General features: G+C 39.3%; 1 protein-coding gene across 6 annotated transcripts in view; it reads right to left on the bottom strand.

The window, feature by feature from the left end:
• The window catches only part of hdac10 (histone deacetylase 10), a 40,836-nt gene that overhangs the window by 6,075 nt on the left and 13,412 nt on the right, over positions 1–21,349 (bottom strand). For all 6 annotated transcript variants that reach the window (XM_063072617.1, XM_063072619.1, XM_063072618.1 and 3 more), the window contains 9 exons: positions 19,324–19,430; positions 16,883–16,950; positions 16,157–16,445; positions 14,600–14,690; positions 10,747–10,829; positions 9,740–9,796; positions 7,495–7,576; positions 2,543–2,731; positions 787–937 (listed from right to left, as the gene is read on the bottom strand). In XM_063072617.1, coding sequence (XP_062928687.1) covers positions 787–937; positions 2,543–2,731; positions 7,495–7,576; positions 9,740–9,796; positions 10,747–10,829; positions 14,600–14,690; positions 16,157–16,445; positions 16,883–16,950; positions 19,324–19,430 — 1,117 coding nt within the window. The remainder of the gene's footprint in view (positions 1–786; positions 938–2,542; positions 2,732–7,494; positions 7,577–9,739; positions 9,797–10,746; positions 10,830–14,599; positions 14,691–16,156; positions 16,446–16,882; positions 16,951–19,323; positions 19,431–21,349) is intronic.

The following is a 21,349-nucleotide window of genomic DNA, read 5'->3' as shown; positions in this document are numbered from 1 at the left end:
AACCTGGATTACAAATATCTCTCTCTCATCACCTATTCTGTGGATGAACTGAACTTGCATACTTTACCATCTCAAGACTCTAAGCCTTGTTTCCCCCAAGCTCAGTAGATCGGGAGTTCTATTTACACACATTTATACACGTAACACTGTTAACCTGTTTGATTTATCTGGTTATATATTACTGTTTTGCATAGTTGCTAATAAAAATAGAGTTTGTTAAAAGCAAAACCAGACTAAAGATGTGTTCCATTTCTGCTGGTTCTATAACCCATTACGGGGTATGTAACAGAATAGACCCAAGAAAGGAAGTATGGACAACTGTTCCTCTTTCCTGAAATGAATTGTTTGATTTTATTTCACAAAGATAACCAGAATTAACAAGTCAATGCAGAGGTGAAAAACAACTACACTGCAAACTTAACGGGTATTATGGTTCTTTAGGGGAACGATCATCAGATCAATGAATGGAAGGTTTAATTACTTTAAGTGCATTAACACAACAAATGGAATTTAAAGTCATCTTTTAACAAGTCTATTTTCATTTCAGAATGGTGAAACAATTGTATGTAACATTATTTTTTGAAACACTTTGAGGGGAGAAAAAGAACATTACAGTAATTCCTCAATTTGTGGTATAACCCTTCGTGTCACTATAAAAAGTTTCTGACCTTGGATAGAGTAATAGCAGTTACCTGTATTAAAGAAAGGACTGAGGGACAGAAATGACCATGAATTGCATTACTGATATTTTATCCTTCTGGAATATGTAAAGATTTTTTTGCTTACCACTGTTCTGAAGTAATTTCCAGTGCTGCTTCAGTTCTTGCTTAAGTTTCATCAGCATGAGTACATTTTCTTGATTTAAATCAAGAGATCCTACTGCAGGTAAAGTGTCACCTAGCAAGGAACTTGTCAAAGTCTCCACAAGGTCAGAAGCCTAAGAAAAAAAATCTATTTAAGATGATACTGGATTTTAATACAAAATTCCCTTTCAGTAACTTTTAAGGCAAACTAGGTTAGTGCTGTCACGTTAGCTTAAAAAAAAATCAGTATTTCCCAGTTTACTTCAACTTTCCCCATATTGTCTATTCAAAGTTCAAAACAAATTTTATTATTGAAGTACATATATTTCGCCATATACAATCCTGAGATTCATTTTCTTGTGGGCATACCCAACAAATCTGTAGAATAGTAACTATAACAGGATCAATAAAAGACCGCCCAACCTGGGCGTTCAGAGTGCAGAAGACAACAAACTGTGCAAATACAAATATAAATAAACAGCAATAAGTAACGAGAGCATGAAATGAAGAGTTCTTGAAAGTGAGTCCAATGGCTATGGGAACATTTTGCTGATTGTGCAAATTAAGTTGAGTGAAGTTATTATCCCCTTTTGTTCAACAACCTGATGGTTGAGGGGTAGTAACTGTTCCTGAACCCAGTGGTGTGAATCCTGAGGCTCTTGTACTTTTTACCTGATGGCAGCAGCGAGAAGAGAGCATGGCCTGGATGGTGGAGATTCCTGATGATGGATGCTTCTTTCCTATGACAGTGTTTCAAGTAGATGTGTTCAATGGTGGGGAGGGCTTTACCTGTGATGTATTGGGCCAAATCCACTACTTTTTGGAGGATTTTCCTTTCAAGGGCATTGATGTATCCATACCAGGCTGTGATGCAGCCAGTCAATACACTCTCCACTACACATCAATTGAGGTTAGTCAAAGTTTTAGATGTTATGCTGAATCTCTGGAAATTCCTAAGGGAGTAGAGGAGCAGCCATGCTATCCTTACAATTGCACTTGCGTGCCAGGCCCAGAACAGGTCCTCTGAAATAGTAACACCTAGAAATTTAAAGCTGCCAACCTTCTCCACCTCTGATGAGGACTGGCTCATGGACATCTGGTTTCCCTCTCCCGAAGTCTACAATCAGTTCCTTGGTCTTGTTGACATTGTGTGAGAGAGTGTTCTTATGACACCACTCAGCCAGATTTTCAATCTCCTCCCATCAATGTCTTTTTAGTACTTTTTCTTCTTGTGTCCTTTCAAAGTCATGAGATCATCAATGATGGGCATAAGAGCAGCGGTTTAATGAATGGTGACAGCAGGATTTGCAGTCACAAAAACTCCTAGAGCCAACTGGTGGACACGTATGTCACTGCTATGGCCCCAGTGCTATGTGACTTGAGGAATGGTTTCACAATACTGTTAGTTGGCATAGATCAACTAGAGTCAACTTATTGACAATTCAGCATGGAAACAAACCTTTCAGCTTATTTTTGGATCTGACTAACCAATCTGACCTACAGGGAAGTGGGTCAGAATATACGTATACATGTGTTCCTTAGTGGTAATTTAGTCAGCAAAGCCTTGTAGCAATAAAGCTTTTGTAGTACTAGTACCAGGCCAGAAATCTGTAAATACAACAGGATTGGCCATTTTAAACACAGGGCTCGTGTACATTGATGCAAAGTAAATACGTTAAACCATTGCAAACAAAAAAATTGATCTGTAGCCTAAAAGAATTCAGTTAATTTTAACATACCTGGCTTATTACAAGAATCTGACCTTCAGCAAACAACTGGAGTAACTGTGTCAAGTGAGCTAGTGTGAGTGCTTCAATTCCAGTGTTACCTCCCACAGCCAAAATCACGAGTTCAGGTCTGTGGCTATATGCCAGAGGTAAAATTAACTCAAATGTTGCATATAGAAGATCCCCATCGCATTCATTATCCTGCGAGAAACAAAATTTCACAAATTGAATACGTGAACGGTTACATCTTAAAAAGAAAGCAGCACAGGCAAGTGGCATTGAACATTGGACTGCTGGTTGCTGCAGTTAGGCTGGCAATCGGTCAGAGCACTTTTTCTGATTTTAAGTTTCTCCTTCCAGGAAAGATACAATATCTCCAAATATTGGAAATTCTCTTAAAAATATAAGCATTGGCCCAAATTAGGAGGCTTTGATTAAGTGGAAATACTAGAATTTAAGGTGCAATAAAAAAAAATCAAGAATGTGCTCTTGTTGCAGCGATAACAATTAAAAATATATTTTAAACCCACTAGTTCATACTAAATACAGAAAAGGAAATGTACAGTATATATATTAAACAACCGCACAAAGATTCAGAGAACAGAACTGAGTGATGTAAGCAGTCCAATATCACTGAGTTTTAACCTTAGGTAACCTGCAATATGTAATTCTCGCAAGTATGCTCACATCATTTACACTGTTCTTTTCACAACTTCAGTTATTCTGAGTGTTGAATTCTGAACATATTAAAAGACAATTAGTGCTGTATTTAGTAAAGGTTCAGTTTTCACATTGATGATGAGATGTTCATGTAGTTTTTATTTCTAATCCTTAAAACAGGGGTTCTTAACCTAAGGTCTACGGACCCCTTAGAGGTCTGTGGATAGATTCCCGGGGGGCGGGGGGAGGGGTCCATGAACTTTTTTTAGATTATGAGGACACGCAGTCCTCTTTTATTGTCATTTAGTAATGCAGACATCCCACCTCTCCCAGAAGTTCCGGGAGTCTCCCGGATATTAATAGTGGCTCTCTGATGCCCGCAAGTTATATACAATATCATGGAAATCAGTTTTTTTGAGAGTGAGCACAAGAGCGAGAGAGAGAAAGCAAGAGAGAGCCTGAGAAAGAGAGAGAGCGCGTGCAAGCGATGAGAGAGAGCGTGCGCGAGCAACGAGAGAGAGAGTGCACGCGCGCGCCATGGCAGAGTGTTCCAAAAAAAAAAGTACGTCACCCCAGACTACCCTAAAGTGTAGCCCTGCCTAATAGGGGTCAAAAATAATGCCAGTGTTGTTCGCTGCACTGTTTGCAACAGTCACTTTTCTATTGCCCATGGTGGGTTAAGACTGTAAAAGACATGTTGAGGTGAGTTTAGCAGGTGTCATTTATTCATTAGTGTAGCTAACATTATTTAAACTAGCTGGCTAGCTGCTCTACTGCAGACATCCCACTTCTCCCAGAAGTTCTGGGAGTCTCCCGCAAATTGATGGTGCTACCTCCTTGAAATGAGTTTTTGCAGGTTGGTATGTCTGGTAATGCATGCATTAAGAAATGATGAAATGTTCCTCCGGTGTGATATCACAGAAACACAAGACAGACCAAGACTGAAAAACTGACAAAAACCACATTATAACATATAGTTACAACAGTGCAAGCAATACCGTAACTTGATGAAGAACAGGCCATAGGAACTTGGATAGAAAAAAAATGTACATCTTTATTTTCATGAACCTCTAACTGAAATTTAACATTTCCTTCAATTATGAATGTAGGGAACAAACCACAGTACTATTAGCACTACCTGTAACTTTATCACCAATAGCAATCACAGATATTTTCATTGCACATTTCATGTTACAATACATTATTTTGAGTAGAGGTCCATAGGCTTCACTGGAATATCAAAGGGGTCCATGGCATAAAAACAGTTAAGAACTCCTGCATTCATTGTTTGAATAATATACACCATTCAGAAACTCCTATTGTGAATTCCTGATGAAACATTACAAATAAACCAGTAATTTCCGGTGTCTTGCTGTGTATCACTTTCAATTCCAGTTAGAAATTCCACCTTTACAGCTCGCTTTCACCCTATTCAATCACTTCTAGGACAAAGAGGTTAGGTTTACTTATACAGAGAAATAACAAGTAATTCAGTGCATTCTGTATATCCCACATACATGGATATGGACCAAATAGCAAAACAACTCTGCTAAATTGTTAGAATTAAATCTAGACCTTAACAATTAATAAAGATTTCTCCATTTGGCAGTTTCACGCACAGTATTAAATAAAGGTGCCTACTTGCCTTGGATTTCATTATATCCCACGGAGTAATTAATTTTTTGTTTCTGCATGGGTACCTAATTGATTTTATACATACAGTATTACAGAAGCAGCATATTACAAAAACAGTAGTCTTGTTCTGACTATTAAAATAATGGATTGCAATTTAGACCATAAGATATAGGAACAGAATTAGGCCATTTGGCCCATTGGGTCTGCTCTGCTATTTCATCACGGTTGATCCATTTTCCCTCTCAGCCCCAGTGTCCTGCCTTCTTCCTGTATCCCTTCATGCCCTGACTAATCAAGAATCTATCAACCTCTGCCTTCAAAATAACCAATGACTTGGCCTCCACAGCCGCCTGTGGCAACAAATTCCAAAGATTCACGATTCTCTGGCTAAAGAAATTCCTCCTCATCCAAGTGGATGTCCCTCTATTCTGATCTGAATGTTTTGATTTAAATATGATGGGAAGCAAGCTATGATTTTAGGGAGATTTGTTATGCTTTAACAATGCCTAATTCTTTTTGTTCCTTATCTTCTTCCATCTAGCGAACTAGCATCCCAATCACATCTGGGCATTTGGTCTGTCCAACTATAGCCAGGTTTATGGTTTTAATTGATTTTGTTGCCATGTTTAGTTTAGGGAGCTGAATCTTCTGTATCGATTCACTTGTCAGCAAAGGATGTGAACATGCAGAGGAGAAGGTACCTGGTTGTTTCCAGGTCTTTTAAGACAGAGTGGTAGATGTGTATATGGATTTTAGCAAGGTGTTCAACAAGGTTCCTATGTTGGCATCATTCAGAAAGTCAGGAGACATAGGTTTCGGGAAACTCTGATGCATAAATTCAGAATTGGCTTGCCACAGAAGGCAGAGGGTGGTACTAGATGGAGCATATTCTGCCTAGAGGTCAGTGACCAATGGTGTTCCATAGGGATCAGTCCTGGGACACCCTGCACTTGGTGATTTTTTATAAATGACTTAGATGAGTAAGTGGAAGGGTGAGTTAAGTTTGCAGATGACACGAAGATTTGTGGTGTTGTGGATAGTGTAGAGGGTAATTGAAGGTAAAAACAGGACATTGATAGGGTGCAGAGCTGAGCTGAGAAGTGGCATATGGAGTTCAATGCAAAGAACTGTAAAGTGATATAGTTTGAAAGGTCCAACTTGAGGGCAGATGGTTAATGGCAGGATTCTTAGCAGTGTGTTAGAACAGAGGTATCTTGGGGTCCACCATGATAAACAGATTCCTCAAAGTTGCTATACAAGTTAATAGGATAATTAAATAGGCACATCATGTGTTGGCCTTCATTAGTTGGAGGATTAAGTTCAAGAGCCACGAGGTAATGTTGCAGCTCTATAAAATCCTGATTAGATCACACTTGGAGTATTGTGTTCAATTCTGGTCACCCCATTATAGGAAGGATGTGGAAGCTTTAGAAAGGATGCAGAGGAGATTTACAAGGATGCTGCCTGGATGAGAGAGGATGCCTTATAAGGAAAGATTGAGTGAGCTAGGTCTCTTTTTTTTGCAGCAAAGAAGGATTAGAGGTGACTTGATAGTGGTGTACAAAGTGACAAGAGGCATAGACAGGGTAAATGGTTTAAGGTGAGGTGCAAGAGGGTTACATTGGAACGGAAGAATTTTTTTCACACCTAGAGGGTGGATATCATCTGGAATGTAAATGATGGAAATGGTACCCACACAACACTCAAGTACCACCTTGATGAACACTTGATTCACCAAGACACAAGAAGGCTACAATCAAAGTCTGATATGTAGAATCAATATAAACTGTCATTAATTGATAAGCATGGAAAGAGTGGATCTGAGTGACCTGTCTCTGGGCTATATTATTCTTTCAGTCTATAAAAGGAAACCATTGTTTTTCCACCTCTCCAAGCCTTCTTCATCATTCAGAATCAGAATCTGGTTTATTATCACTGACATATGTCGTGAAATTTGTTATTTTGATGCATCAGTACAGTGGAAGACATAAAAATTACCATCAGTTACAAAAATAAATAAATAAAAAATACTAAAGAGGAATAATGAGGTAGTGGTCATGGATTGTTCAGAAATCTGATGGCAGAGGGAGAGAAGCTGTTCCTAAAATGTTGAGTGTGGGTTTCCAACATCTCCTACAACTCCTTCCTGATGGTAATAATGAGAAGAGGGCATGATGTGAATGGTGAGGTTCCTTAATGATGGATACCACCTTCTTGAAACACTACCTCTTGAAGACATCCTCAGTGGTGGGGAGGATTACACCTGTAATGGAGTGGCTGAGTCTATAGCCCTCTACAGCAGGGGTTCCCAACCAGGGGTCCACGGACCCCTTGCTTAATGGTATTGATCCATGGCATAAAAAAAGGTTGGGAACCCTTGCTCTACAGTCTTACAGTCTCTTTCGATCCTGACCATTGGAGCCTTCATAGCAGGTGGGTGACGTAGTCAGAATGCTGTGCATACATACATCTGTAGAAACTTGCAAGAGACTGCAAATCATCTGTCAATGTTGAAACAAAGAACCTTTACTGAATCCTTGAACCAATAAACTAGTTATCAACCACCAGGAAATTCCAAATGATCTAATTAATGGAATATAGAGCATTCCCAAACTGAATTTGGCATGCATTTCCATGATAATTATGCCATAGCCATTTTCTACACTTACCTCTTTCCAGCAAATCGGGATAAAGTAATTGTTTACTCCCATTGTGTCATGCTTCCTACATATGTACACCACCAGGATTTTTCTGAAAATAACATTTCAAAAAAACTTCATATAATTTTCAATACTAGTTTTTCTTAAGTTCAAAGTCAAGTTCAAGTCTATTGTTATTCAACCGTACACTTGCATACCATCAAATGAGACAATGTTCCTCCAGTCCAAGGTGCACAACACAGTACTTACAACTCACACACATAACACATAAAGTAATATTACCACAAATTAACAAATAATAAGGTGAATATCCAAGTTAAAAGTAAACAGGATAACACTAGTGGTGCTTCATATGTGATGAGACCAGGGTGGTGGCAGGGAGTTCAGTTGCTTTACAGCCTGGGGAAGAAGGTGTTTCCCATCCAAACGGTTCTTGCCCTCATGCTATGGTATCTCCTGCCTGATACTGGGGGGTGGTCAAAGAGATTGTTGGCTGCAGCACTCTTGATAGATATCTCTAATGGCTGGAGGAGACCTTGATGATCATCTCAATTTATCATTTACCATTCTGAATACATAAGGTGAGGAATTCTAAGCATCTCCAATATAATTTGAGTACAAGTGCTGATATGCCATATTTATAAAGTAACCTCCAATGATCAATAAATGGACTCTGAATCTTCAGTTGTTGTTTCTATTACGTCTTCTCAATGGTTGAGAATGCAAACATAATTTTTAATTTAAGTTTATCCTCCATTAGTCCTTTCGGAGGATAAAAAGTTAATTACAAAAAAAAGGGCTAATATTTGATTGTCAGATGTATTTATTAGGGACAAAATGAGAATACATTTAGCAAATAACTAAGCAGGGGAAAAATAAGCCACAATTCCTGACCCTTTCCAGCTCTGTGTTATCTGCAAACGTAGAGATACAGGATTTAGTTCCCTCATCAAAATCATTGGCAGATGTTGTGAACTGTTGGAGTCCAAGTATTGATCCCTATTGCATCCCACTGCTGCTTAAAAAGACCCATTTATTCCTATTCTGTTTACTATCTGTCAAATAATTCTCTATCCTTGCCAGTATATTTACTCCAATCACAAGTGTTTTAATTTTGCACACTGACTACTCATATGGTCCTCATCACAAGCCTTCTGAACATCCAAATATGTCACATTTGCTGATTCTCCCTACGAGTTACACTCAAGAAATGCCAGTGGATTTGTTATGTATATCCATGTTGTTTGATCAACCCTGTTAATGCTTTTCAAGTGTTCTGTAATTATCTATTCTATAACAGAATCTAGTATACCCCTAACCACTGAAGATTTATAGCTGTTGAAAACACCCATTCTTAAACTGTGGGAGCAATTTAGAAACACATTTACATTGGCACCAGTATTCAGCGAGACAATGTCTTTAACTCATATTCCTTATTATTTTTGGTGTATAACCCAAGTTTCAAATTAACAATCAGTATACCTCACATGTGGTAGACAATTCCAAATTCCTGACAGTCCCTGTATGTAAAAGGATTTCCTAACTTTACTCTTGAAAGAGTTGGCCCTAACGTTCAGACAGTATCCTCTAGGAGCAGAAATAGGGCAGTAAGTTAAAGATAAATTTATTCATCTTAATTCCTGAATTGTTGATCAAATAAAGATTTCTAGGGTAGTATATGGTGACACATACATATTTTGATAATAAATTTACTTTGAAATTAACTATTTGTCACCTGTACATCGAAATATACAGTGAAATGTATCATTTGTGTCAAATCAAATCAGCAAAGATTGTGCTGGGCAGCCTCCAAGCGTTGCCACACTTCTGGCCAACATAGTATAGCTACTGTACATCTCACTAAATCTAACCATACATCTGTTTTTTGGATTGTGGGAGGAAACCCTGGGTTCATGGGGAAGACATACAAACTCCTTATAGACAGTGGTGGGAATTGAACTCGAGTCTTACCATGTGCTGTAAAGCATGGCGCCAACCACTACACTACTGCACTGTGTAATTACTTCTTAATCATCTAAATATCAGCAGCAAAATCCATATTTTAAATTTAATTCTAGAATTCCAAGTATTATTTGCAGAGATCTATGCTACCTGCCACCAAAATCTCCATATCTTCTCTAAGGTACAGTCTCTCAATTGCTCATCTCAGGTATGGGTTTTTAACAGCTATGACATAATTTCCAAAAAATTCAAGATCTTAAATACCATTTGAAGATAAACAAAAGAAACATACTCATCAGCTTTAATATCAGTTGGAATGTCAGCTTCTCCAACCACTAGAAGTAAAACCCTTGAGGAAAAACGTACACAGAATTAACATACAAGTATTCTTCAAGCTTCAGACAATAACTAAAAGCCAAGTCAACTGAAATGTCAGTGAAAGCAGTATTATTTTAAGACTACAACAAAGTAGTCACACCTATAATTGAATAAGTTAGTTATTCCATCATGCCATAAAGAAGATTCAATTATTATAGTTGGAATGTAATAGAGGAACAGAACTTTTCAAAAGATATTTGGGATTACTTTCATCAGTAGAGAAGTACACTAGATAGAAAATACTGATTATCCAAGTTTAATAAACCAGGACATGTGATGTGCATCAGCTGCTCATACAACCATCCCCCACCTGCTCCCATGATTTCATGTGACCCTGATTGGGGAACTAAGCAGGTGTTCACAGGTGACCTGCAGACTAGTGGAGGGAAGGAGCACCTTACAGCTCTTTTGGTAGAGACAACCCTGCCACCCATCACACTTAATAAGGGAACCTAAAGTGACAGACTTTTCTCAGCCATGACGTTTTAAAGTTTGTCCCTCACTCCGAGTTTCAGCAGTAAAATCAGAGAATAGCAGAGTAGACACTCTAGTCAGTAAATGACTCTGATCTCCACTTGAAAAATCTGAAAGAATCGGTTATGACTGCTGGTAGGCTCAATATTTTGTCTGTACTAACTTAGTTTAATTTAGCAGAGATGATACTGGAGACACAGCTGTTAATATGAGCTCTAAATTAGAGAGAGGCAAACTGGCCACAGTTTTGGTCCTGATTGCTAATCTATATTCCCTGCTAGAAGCTTGTATAGATGCAAGGGAGAATCCTCTAGGGATCTGTCAGCAAACATTCAATATTAAGGTGGGATGCTAGAAGGTAGTTGGTACATGAATTTACACCTTCAGAACAACTGGCATCAGGTGTTGCAATACAATGAAACCAAGTAAATCTCATTATTTACATACCTGCTTGCTCCAAGGGTAATGCCATACTGTGCTGCAATGGCACTAGATGATAATGTAGGAACTACCGCAATACCATTTTGGACCTAAGTAACAAGAAGCAAAGATATAAAAGTATTATACTGGCTGATGCAGTTCTGTACTAAGCTATTTTTAGTAAAGATCTTCAGGAAAGAAGCTCAGCTCAAACCTTTGCACTAAATGGGCATTATAACTCAAGGACATGCCAGTTCTTTTTTGTTAAAATTATCATTTCCACAATACCCTTAATGTGGCATAAGTATTTTGCAGAAGTATAACCAACCAAATTTGACAATGATGAGATATCATGATGGGTAACCAAAATTTTAGACAAATAAATATTGCTAATGGAGAACCCCTTAAAGGAAAAAAAGAAAGGGAGGGCTACATTTTTATGAAGGTATTAAGAACTTGTGGTACAATTAAAACCACAGTTCCTTTTACTGAATTCCACAGATTGAAAAATCAAGATGCACACCAGAAGACTGAAGAGATTCCATAATTGTAAGCACGAGGAAGTTACAATGAAAGGAATGAGTGAAATCAGAGGTGATGTGAACACAGGAATGTCTAAAGGCAAAGTCAAGTTTATTGCCAGATGCACGAGTACATGTATATTCAGATGCACAGGAAACCTACTTTAAACTTTAAATAGTTGCCAAACAATTGGTACTAGAACGTACAATCATCACAGCGATACTTGATTCTGCGCTTCCCACTCCCTGGATTACAAATATTAAATATTAAAAATAGTTAAAGTTAGTAAATATTAAAAATTTAAATTATAAATCATAAATAGAAAATAGAAAAATGGAAAGTAAGGTCGTGCAAAAAAATGGAGAGGCAGGTCCAGATATTTGGAGGGTATGGCTCAGATCTGGGTCAGGATCCGTTCAGCAGTCTTATCATAGTTGGAAAGAAGCTGTTCCCAAATCTGGCCGTATGAGTCTTCAAGCTCCTGAGCCTTCTCCCAGAGGGAAGAGGGACGAAAGGTGCATTGGCTGGGTGGGTTGTGTCCTTGATTATCCTGGCAGCACTGCTCCGACAGCGTGCGGTGTAAAGTGAGTCCATGGACGGAAGATTGGTTTGTGTGATGTGCTGCACCGTGTTCACGATCTTCTGCAGCTTCTTTCGGTCTTGGACAGGACAACTTCCATACCAGGTTGTGATGCACCCTAGAAGAATGCTTTCTACGGTGCATCTATAAAAATTAGTGAAGGTTTGAGGGGACAGGCCAAATTTCTTTAGTTTTCTCAGGGAGTAAAGGTGCTGGTGGGCCTTCTTGGCAGTGGACTCTGCTTGGTTGGACCAAGTCAGGTCATTTGTGATATTGACCCCGAGGAACTTAAAGCTTTTGACCTGTTCCACTTGCGCACCACCGATGTAAATTGGGTTGTGCGGTCCGCTACTCCTTCTGAAATCAACAACCAATTCCTTTGTCCTGCTGATGTTGAGGGATAGGTTATTGTCTTCGCACCATGCCACCAGGTTCTTAATTTCCTCTCTGTACTCAAACTCATCATTACCCGAGATACGGCCTACAATTGTTTTGTCATCAGCAAACATATATTGAGTTTGATGGAAACTTGGCTACACAATCATGGGTGTACAGTGAGTACAGCAGGGGGCCAAGTACACAGCCTTGTGGGGCACTGGTTCTCAGAGTGATTGTAGTGGAGAGCTTGTCCCCTATTTTTACAGCCTGGGTCCTGTCTGTGAGGAAGTTGAAGATCCAGCTGCAGATCTGAGTGCTAAGGTCCAGGTTCCGGAGCTTAAGAATCAGTTTATTTGGAATGATGGTATTAAAGGCAGAGCTGTAGTCAATGAAAAGGAGCCTTACATACGCTACTTGCAGTAGCATCTTAGGCACATACCATCAGATAAGCAGCATTAACAAGAAAAACATAAATTATACATATATATATTTACAATTAGAACAAACATAGGTTTATTTTGGTGCAAGATGGTCAAAGTGGTCATAGCTTTGCTAAACTGCAATGATGCACATCTAAGGTGTGCTGGCATTGGACAGGATCCAGAAGAGGTTCACAAGAATGATCCCATGAGAGAAAGGTTTAATGTATGAGGAGCGTTTGACGGCTCTGGGCTCGTACTCACTGGAGCCTAGGAAAATGAGGGGAGATCTCATTGAAACCTATCAAATATTGAAAGGTCCAGACAAGAGTGGATGTTTCCTAAAGTGAGTGAATCTAGGACCAGAGTGCACAGCCTTAGAATAGAGGGATGTCCATTTAGAACAGAGATGAGAGGAGTTTCTTTAGCCAGAGGGTGGTAAATCTATGGAATTCATTGCCATAATGGCTGTGGAGGCCAAGTCATTGAATATATTTAGAGCAGAGGTTGATAGGTTCTTGGTTAGTCAGGGCATCAAAGGTTATAGGGAGATGGCAGGAGAATGTGATTGAGAGGGATAATCATTCAGGATGGAATAGCGGAGCAAACTCAATGGGTCAATTGGCCTAATTCTGTTCCTATATCTCAAGGTCTAAATTGCAATCCATTATTTCAATAGTCAGAACAGGAACATTGCTTTTGTAATATGCTGCTTCTGTAATACGTATAAAAACAATTAGGTTCCCATGCAGAAACAAAAAATTAATTACTTCTTGGGACAAGTGGCCTAATTCTGCTCCTGTGTCTTATTAAGGTTTTGCCAGTTGATTCAAGAACCGAATGGTTGAAAGGAAGTAGCTGTTCTTGAACCTGGAGGTGTGAGACATCAAGTTTCTGTACCTCCTGCCTGATGGTATGGCCTGCACTGTGGGGATTTTTGACAACAGATGTTGCCTTATTGAGGCAGTGCCTCCTGTAAATATTTATTGACTGAGACACAGTGCAGAAAGGGCCCTTTGAGCCACACCGCCCAGCAATGCCCTGATTTAACCCTAGCCTAATCATGGGACAATTTACAATGACCAATTAACCTAACAACTGGTACGTCTTTGGACTGTGGGAGTACCCAAAGGAAACCCACATGGTCACAGGAAGAGTGTATAATCTCATTACAGGCAGCGGTGGTAATTGAACCCTGGTCGCCTGTACTGTAAAGCATTGTGTCAACCACTACACTACCGTGCTGCCCTATTCTATTTCCTCTCCCTGCTTTTTCCTGTATACCACAGCTTATAAGTATCTAATTGAAACGGAAGGCAGACTAGTTAAAGTTTTCCCACTTTATTTTTACTAATTTACTACTGCATAATTTTATCCAATTTCATTGCTTTTGTCGCTGCACTATTCAAAATGGGAAAACTTCTCCTGAAGTACTCTGACAAATAGAATGCTTGATTTCAAAATTAAAATTTAATGCATAGAGCAAATATAATTGATTATCACAAAGTTATGAAAGATGATTGTTTCCCCAATTCTTGTAACAAGCAAAGTGGTCTTTCCTGTTCTGTCAGTTCTAAGTTCTTCCATTTTGTTCATTTGTAAAGGCTGCTTTAAACATTCAGTTTCCACTCTCCCCTTTTTCATATTTCAAAAATTGCTACAATTATGAAATGATTTAAGAGTAATTCCTAGATATTCCAAATTCCAAGTTCTCTCATAACATCTATTCTTGCTTGAGCTCCAGCATTATTACCCATTCAGTCCAAAGCAAGGAAGTGTAATCAATGTGAACACAAACAATGAAACACATACACAAAAATAAATTATGTTCCTTAATTTTACATCGTCAGTGTGAGGGTTCATGAATAGTCAGAACATAAAGCATGGAAGGATTAATCATTTGTTCTCTCCCAGATTATTGGCAATCTGTTCTAATATCACAATGTGGATGGATGTTACTGCAAGCACAGATTACACTTACCTCTCTTTTAGATATTTTATCAATTAGTGGAAATATACATCCTAATGACAGTAAAAGGCTTTTGTTCTCCAGTTGTGCAGTATCACCACCACTGTGAAAAAGTTAAGAAATTATTTTTTTGATGCCACTACAATAAATCTTCTGCTGATATTAGGCAAAATTGATTTTGTGTCTGATTTTCTGAAATGTTGTTTTGGTTATCAAATTGCTTGCAAATTTCTCGAAGTTTCCTGACTATATATTCTTTGGATGTAAACAATTAATTTTTTAGTTTAAATGTAGAAGTAGTTCAAAGTAAACTTTATTTTCAAAGTACAAATATGTCACCATATAACTCCCTGAGATTTATTTTCTTGTGGGCATACTCAATAAAACTATAGAATAATAACCACAACAGAATCCAAGTGAGATTGCCCAACTAGGGCATAGCTTAGTAAACCCAAGTTTGCAATTTCATTATAAAATTACACCCTCTGACTTTCTTTAAATTTATTTTCTTATTATTTCCCCTGCCTCTCCTGAAAATATTAATTTCTTGCTAAGACATGAGAGTACCTGAACCACACAGAAAACATTGTCTATAGTTGTCGGCATTAAACTGATGCAGGATTGACGGGTGATAACTCCAATTATCCGAGAATATCTTGCTCTACTAAAATCAGCAGACACTCCTGCATACATAGGGGCGTAATGACCAAGAAGAAATTCTTCCCCTATTTAAGCAGGGATTTCATCCCCTTTCCACTTGTACACTTTTAACCAGGATAAATTAAGAAGAGTTTCAAACCTTGGTAATTTCTCATTTCTACCTCTTATGGTCTTATTGGGAGAAGGCAGGAGAATGGGGTTGTAAGGGAAAATGGATCAGCCATGATGATGAAACGGCGGAGCAGACTTGATCAGCCAAATGGCCTAATTCTGTTCCTCTGTCTTATGTTCTTTTCTCCCACAGTAGTGCAAATCAAATGTATCACTCTCTTTACACATAAGTGAGCAAAAGGTACACAGATCTGACATAAAACCAGGCACCACCTTTAACAATATAACTAAAAGAGGATGATCTCAAGAACCACTGATATGGCCTCATTACCTCTCCCACATACAGTACTATGCAAAAGACTTAGGCACATATAAACAGCGAGGGTGCCTGAGACTTTTGCACAGTGCTGTATTTGTCAACGTGGAGCGGAAAGCGAATTTATAAATTTGGTGGGAGCAAAGGACATTGAGAATGGCAATGGTGGAGCACCGTGGTAGGGGTGCAGGACAGGTGACGGAGAAGGAGTGCCAGCGGTAGGGTGGGGTTGTGGGTGCAGACACATCCAGCCCTGAAACACAGGCAAGGCCACTTGATTCCAAACAATTGGTTTATTGATCATTACAGAATGTCTCTCTGATGCTTCCTGCTCCCTCCCCTTTCCCCAAGCATGATTCCCCTTTCCCTGCCCCCTTTACATTCTCAGTCACACTATTACTCACTTTGTTTTCCCTAGTCCCTACAGATTACACATTTATTATTACCTCTCAAATACAAATATAAATACAATTTAGCCAAACCTGATGAGAATGCTAACTTCTTCCATGGAAATTTCCTTTGCTTCTACTTTAAGGCATTGATTCAACTTTGCCGACTTTATTTCATCACCTGCCCATGCAGTTCTTTCAGAGGGGGCTAATACAAGAATGTTCTTCATGTGGGAATCCATGAACACATCAAAATCTTCCTTCTCCATGGAGGGCATTGTCATGTTTTTCTCTGGATCAGTGGCTTCAACTGATTCAAAATTATGCTCTTCAATAGCAAAGTTCAATTTCTTGGTGCTTGGATCTTTAATAATGTGAGCCTCTGGAAAATATGCAAGATGAAACACCAGGTAGTGTAACATTTCAGTTAATATGTATTTAGCCATATTACCATCTCCAGAATTAATAAAGCTAAATTATTAATGAAGTATATATTTGAGACAAAGCAGGTTTCTGCCTTCACAGTGGATTAGGAGCTGCATTGGACATACCTAACAAGTTCATTTTAACAAAAAGAAATATTAATGTAACTTCCAGGTATCTGTACTATAATCACCAAAAAAGGCCCGCCTAACCAGTCACTGAAGAGAAGCTAGATTATTTACATGTATCGATTTGTAAAGAAATTTCTTTCCTAAATATATTGGCATCTCAATGAAGTGAATCTTAAAATATTCCTCACAAGTACAAAGATAAAAGAAGTCCTTTCTACATAAATACTGCACACAAGTGGTTTAAAACAACTGAGAAAACCATTACCGTGGTACTTCAGAAATTTCCAATATGGCTGATGCATAGCTCTTACATTTTGAATTGTTTCCACAGCACTGCATGAAGGAAATTTAAAAAAAGTAAATAATTCACTTTAAGGACTGATGTACAAAATTTAGTTGCTTTAATGTCATATTACCTTGAGGCAGCTTCAAGGTGAGCTGAGGCAGTGGGGCCCGGGCCTGAGGATGAAGAACGAGTTGATGTTTGACTGATTTAAGCACTGGGCAAGATTGGACAGGTTGGGTATGGGCTGAATTGACAGACCCCAGAGCGTATTGAAGCTGCAGGGCCCAGGTCCGAGGGCAAGGGACGAGCCGAGGTTTGGCCGATTTAAGTGCTGGACCAGAGTGAAAAGGTCAGGGTGTCAGGGCTGAGGGAGGGACAGACTGGTGTTCAGCTCACCGCTTGGTGAGGTTTACTATCTCTTTGCTGAACTGTGACTGTAGCTTGCAACTAATGGGTTCCTGTCCCTTTTGCAGCAATGAACTAGCTTCATCGGCCTTGGCCTGAAACATCGACTATACTCTTTTCCATAGATACTGCCTAGCCTGCTGAGTTCCTCCAGCATTTTGTGTATATTGTTATGGCTGTGAACTCACTTTTGTGAACTTTAATTCTGAATGTCATTTGCTTACTTTTTATTGTTTGCACGACTTGTTTGTTTTGAATGGATTCAATTGGGTTTTGTTGTTTTGTGGTTGCCTGTAAAGAGACAAATCCCAAGGCTGTATTTAGCATACATCGATTTAAAAAAATATACTTTGAACTTTGAAAAGGCAAAAGGGAAAAAAAGGTGGCACTGCTTCCAGACGAATTGCATATTCAAAGAATTTTAGCCATTCTGCCAGATTCAGCAGCCTAGATATTTCAGCAATTAGTGCACACTTTACTGTACTACAAACTGAACGAAAGTGCAAAGATCAATTGCAGAGCTGGGGTCAGCACTTCCATTTGAGTGCATACTCTTAAACTGAACCTGGAGCTTTCGTGTGTGTGGGCCGACACACCAAGGTTAAGAGGAGCAGAGCAACGATGAAAACTGGCATAAAGAAAAATGATTTATCTGAATCTTCCCGAGGTGAATCGATATCCAGTTGTGGGTTGAAGAAATGAATGCCACTCTCATGTTCACCTAGATCTCCCGGAGATCCATTACCCAAATCAACCCCACTATTCCACAGAGTTTCTCTTGTCAGCTGTCACTGGCAAGAGCTTGTCTCATTTTGGCAGAGAGTTAGGATGACTCTTTGCTTCTTATATAATGCCTGAAAATGTGCATAATTACTCTATACAACATTCTGATGCACAGCGCTTTACACAACCCTAGAAGTTGGCATGTCTGCTGAGCAGTGCTACTGTAGCCCATTTTCATGTCTGACACTGGCACAAGAATATTTCTTTTCTCATAAATTTCAATGCAGCACTGTTACTAGTGTTGTATCAATATAGAGAATAAAAGCTTCACGATGGAGTTTAGGGCTTTATTATTAGAACTTTTTTGCATCCAATGAGGCAGAATGGGGAAAGCCAATTAAATCTTGAATGACATCCTATTATTTAATCTTAGCTCACTAATTTGATGAAATATTATGTGTGAGAAAAGTAAGATCTTTACTCCTAAAGGCAGTAGCCCTATTATTAAATAGGGCTACTGTCTTGGATTTTTATTTTGTGGTCACAAGACCCTGATGGACATTGGTAATGTAAGATACTGTAGGTCTGTTTCCCTTAAATATTGGGAGACAGAAAGGACTAGGCCTCAAGCTGCAGGCTTGCTTGTTCTGTCAATCCAGAAGAGTCGCCGGAGGTGGCGTGCTAGCCCTCCACAGTGTCTGATTGGTGGAATGACAAGCTGGATTGCGTGCATGCACTCTCGTCTGTGGACTGCTGAGAACAGATTGCTTTTGCTGATAACACCCATGTACCATCAGTTTACAGGACATGACACTCAGGGACCTGGGATTATATGTATTTTTTTGTGTGACTGTATGTTTACTTGCTACCTTATCGTCCCTTGTGCTGTGAATTACTGTTGGGAATCCATTTTGCACTTCGGGCCTGGAGGAACGCTGCTTCATTTGCCTGTATTCATGTATGGTTAAATGATACTCAAACATGAACTAACTTTGAAATACACTACTCTTTGAACCAAACAAAAAGTCCTCTTTTCTCTATAAACGTTGTTTCAAATGGAACCTAGTTTTTACATGGACTGGAAAAAAAAATCTAAGACAAAGAATTAAAACCTATATTTGAATTGTATGATTACCCTATAACCAATTTATTTTCTTGTAAAATGCAGTAAAATGATAGTCGCACATTGTTATTGTCACGTCAATATTTTCTCTCAAAAGAGGATTAAAACAAAATTACAAAGTTCCCAATAACCAATAGTTCAATAGAAAGCATATTGATTAACTAATTACCTTAAGCAAGGTTGCATTTGGCCAATCAAAGGAGGCGCTGGGTTCCCTAATAATGCACGGACAGTCATACAGAGGGATTCTGAAAGGGAACGCAAGTTGTATCCTCCCTGGAAATAAAATACTTAATTTTAAGACTAGTGATTAATAGACATGGTCATGACTGGCAGTATACGAAATAGGCAATTTCTTGAAGAACTTTACATAGCACTTTGACGGAAGCACTCTTCAATATAAGCTATTTTGATATGATCTAAAAACACATTTTATTCAAGTTGTATAGAATTTCATTTAATATGAATATATAGATTATTTTAAATAACAAGTAACAACTGTTAGACTCAACTCAATCTTAGTTCACTAATTTGTGTAATTTAGTAATTTTATGTATTGTACAGTACTGCTGCCACAAAATAAGACAAATTTCCTGACATATATGAGTGATGATAAACCTGATTCTGATATGGGTCTCTACTGTGAACTGAAAGTGGGAAGGGGGCAGGGAAAGGGAAATCACGGTTGGAAAAAGGGGAAGGGCAAAGTGGGAGTGTGAAGCACCAGAGAGACATTTTGTAACATCCAATAAACCAATTGTTTGGAATCAAATGACCTTGCCTGGGGTCTCAGGGATAGGCGTGTTCGCACCTGTGCCACCCAAACTGCCCCAGCACTCCTTCCCTGCTACCGGTCCCACAGCCCTCCTGTGGTTCTCCAACCTTGCTTATATAAAAGACTTTTGCACAGTACTGTACCAGTTATAGGAAGTTAAATAAACAGTCTTATATAACATGACACTCTGTTTATTGAGCACACTTGGGACTACGGTGGAGCTGAATAGGGAGGTTTTGTAAGCAGAACCAGGCGAGTTTTAAATGAGCTCAGAAACAGAAGCAGTTGAGTTTCATGTTGGCAAGGGTACCTAGGACCCCAGTGTGTGGAAAGGGTGAGCAGCTTCACAGGGCATCAACATCTCAGAGGATCTATCCTGGGCCCAACAGACTGATGCAATCACGAAGATTGTATGCCAGCAGCTATACTTCATTAAGAGTTTGAGGAGATTTGTTATGTTATCAAAGACTCTACCAAATTTCTACAGATGTACCATAGAGTGGATTCTGACTGGCCACCTAGTATAAAGGTTCCAATGTGCAAGATCGAGACGATGCCGAGCAGTAACCTCCACTCAGTTGCAGCTCAGATGTACTTGCTTTTTAATTGTTTAATTTTTAGTTGTTTTTTAGGTTTGTAAGGATGTTTTGTGAAACAGAGTGGGGAGTTAGGAGATAGGTTAGGGTTTAAGAATAGGGATGTGGGAGAATTGGAGGTCAAGTCTCTGCTCCCTGTTCGAAGATCAGCTATGAGGACGTGTGATATCCATGGTTGGATGTTGGAAGTGGAACCAGCAGAGCTCCAGAGTTGGAATTCCGTGCAGGCAGGAGGAACAAGCTCCGAAGTCCTCCTGGGTTCGCAAACCGCTGAGGCTGAAGTTCAAGACGTAGTGTTCGGGGTCCCGCCATTGGCGAGTCTGGAGTTTGAAGCCATGTCCTGGGATCAATGCCAAGGATTGAGGATGAATCGGAAGTTGAGGCCTGCGAATATCTGCGGGAGGTTGAAGCCCAGTGTCTGCAGACCCGAGTCCCCGTCTACTGGAGGCTGGGGCTGGAGACCTATCCTGGAGTTAATGGACTGCGCATGGCTGGGAGGGAGGAATGGGCTTGTTTTTGCTGTTGTTGTTTGTTGCTTGTTGTGTTCTGTGTTGTTCTGCCGAGCATTGTGGGTATGTTGTACTGGTGCTGAAATGTGTCATGTCCCCAGATCACCCTTGGGTGTGTTGGTTGTTAATGAAAATAACACATTTCACTGTATGTTTCGATGTATACGTGACAAATTAAGGACCTTCTTCATCTGGGATGTGCCATCTTCTCATTACCATCACCAGTGATGTTGATAACGAGTATGTGTAAACCAGTGAGATAGATCAGTTGGTTGAGTGGTGCCTCAACAACAAACTTGAACTCCTCACCAGTAA

Source organism: Mobula hypostoma, chromosome 20 (genome assembly GCF_963921235.1).
Source record: "Mobula hypostoma chromosome 20, sMobHyp1.1, whole genome shotgun sequence".
NCBI lineage: Eukaryota > Metazoa > Chordata > Chondrichthyes > Myliobatiformes > Myliobatidae > Mobula > Mobula hypostoma.
The sequence above is the reverse complement of the archived record's forward strand: the minus strand, read 5'-3'. Positions and strand labels throughout refer to the sequence as shown.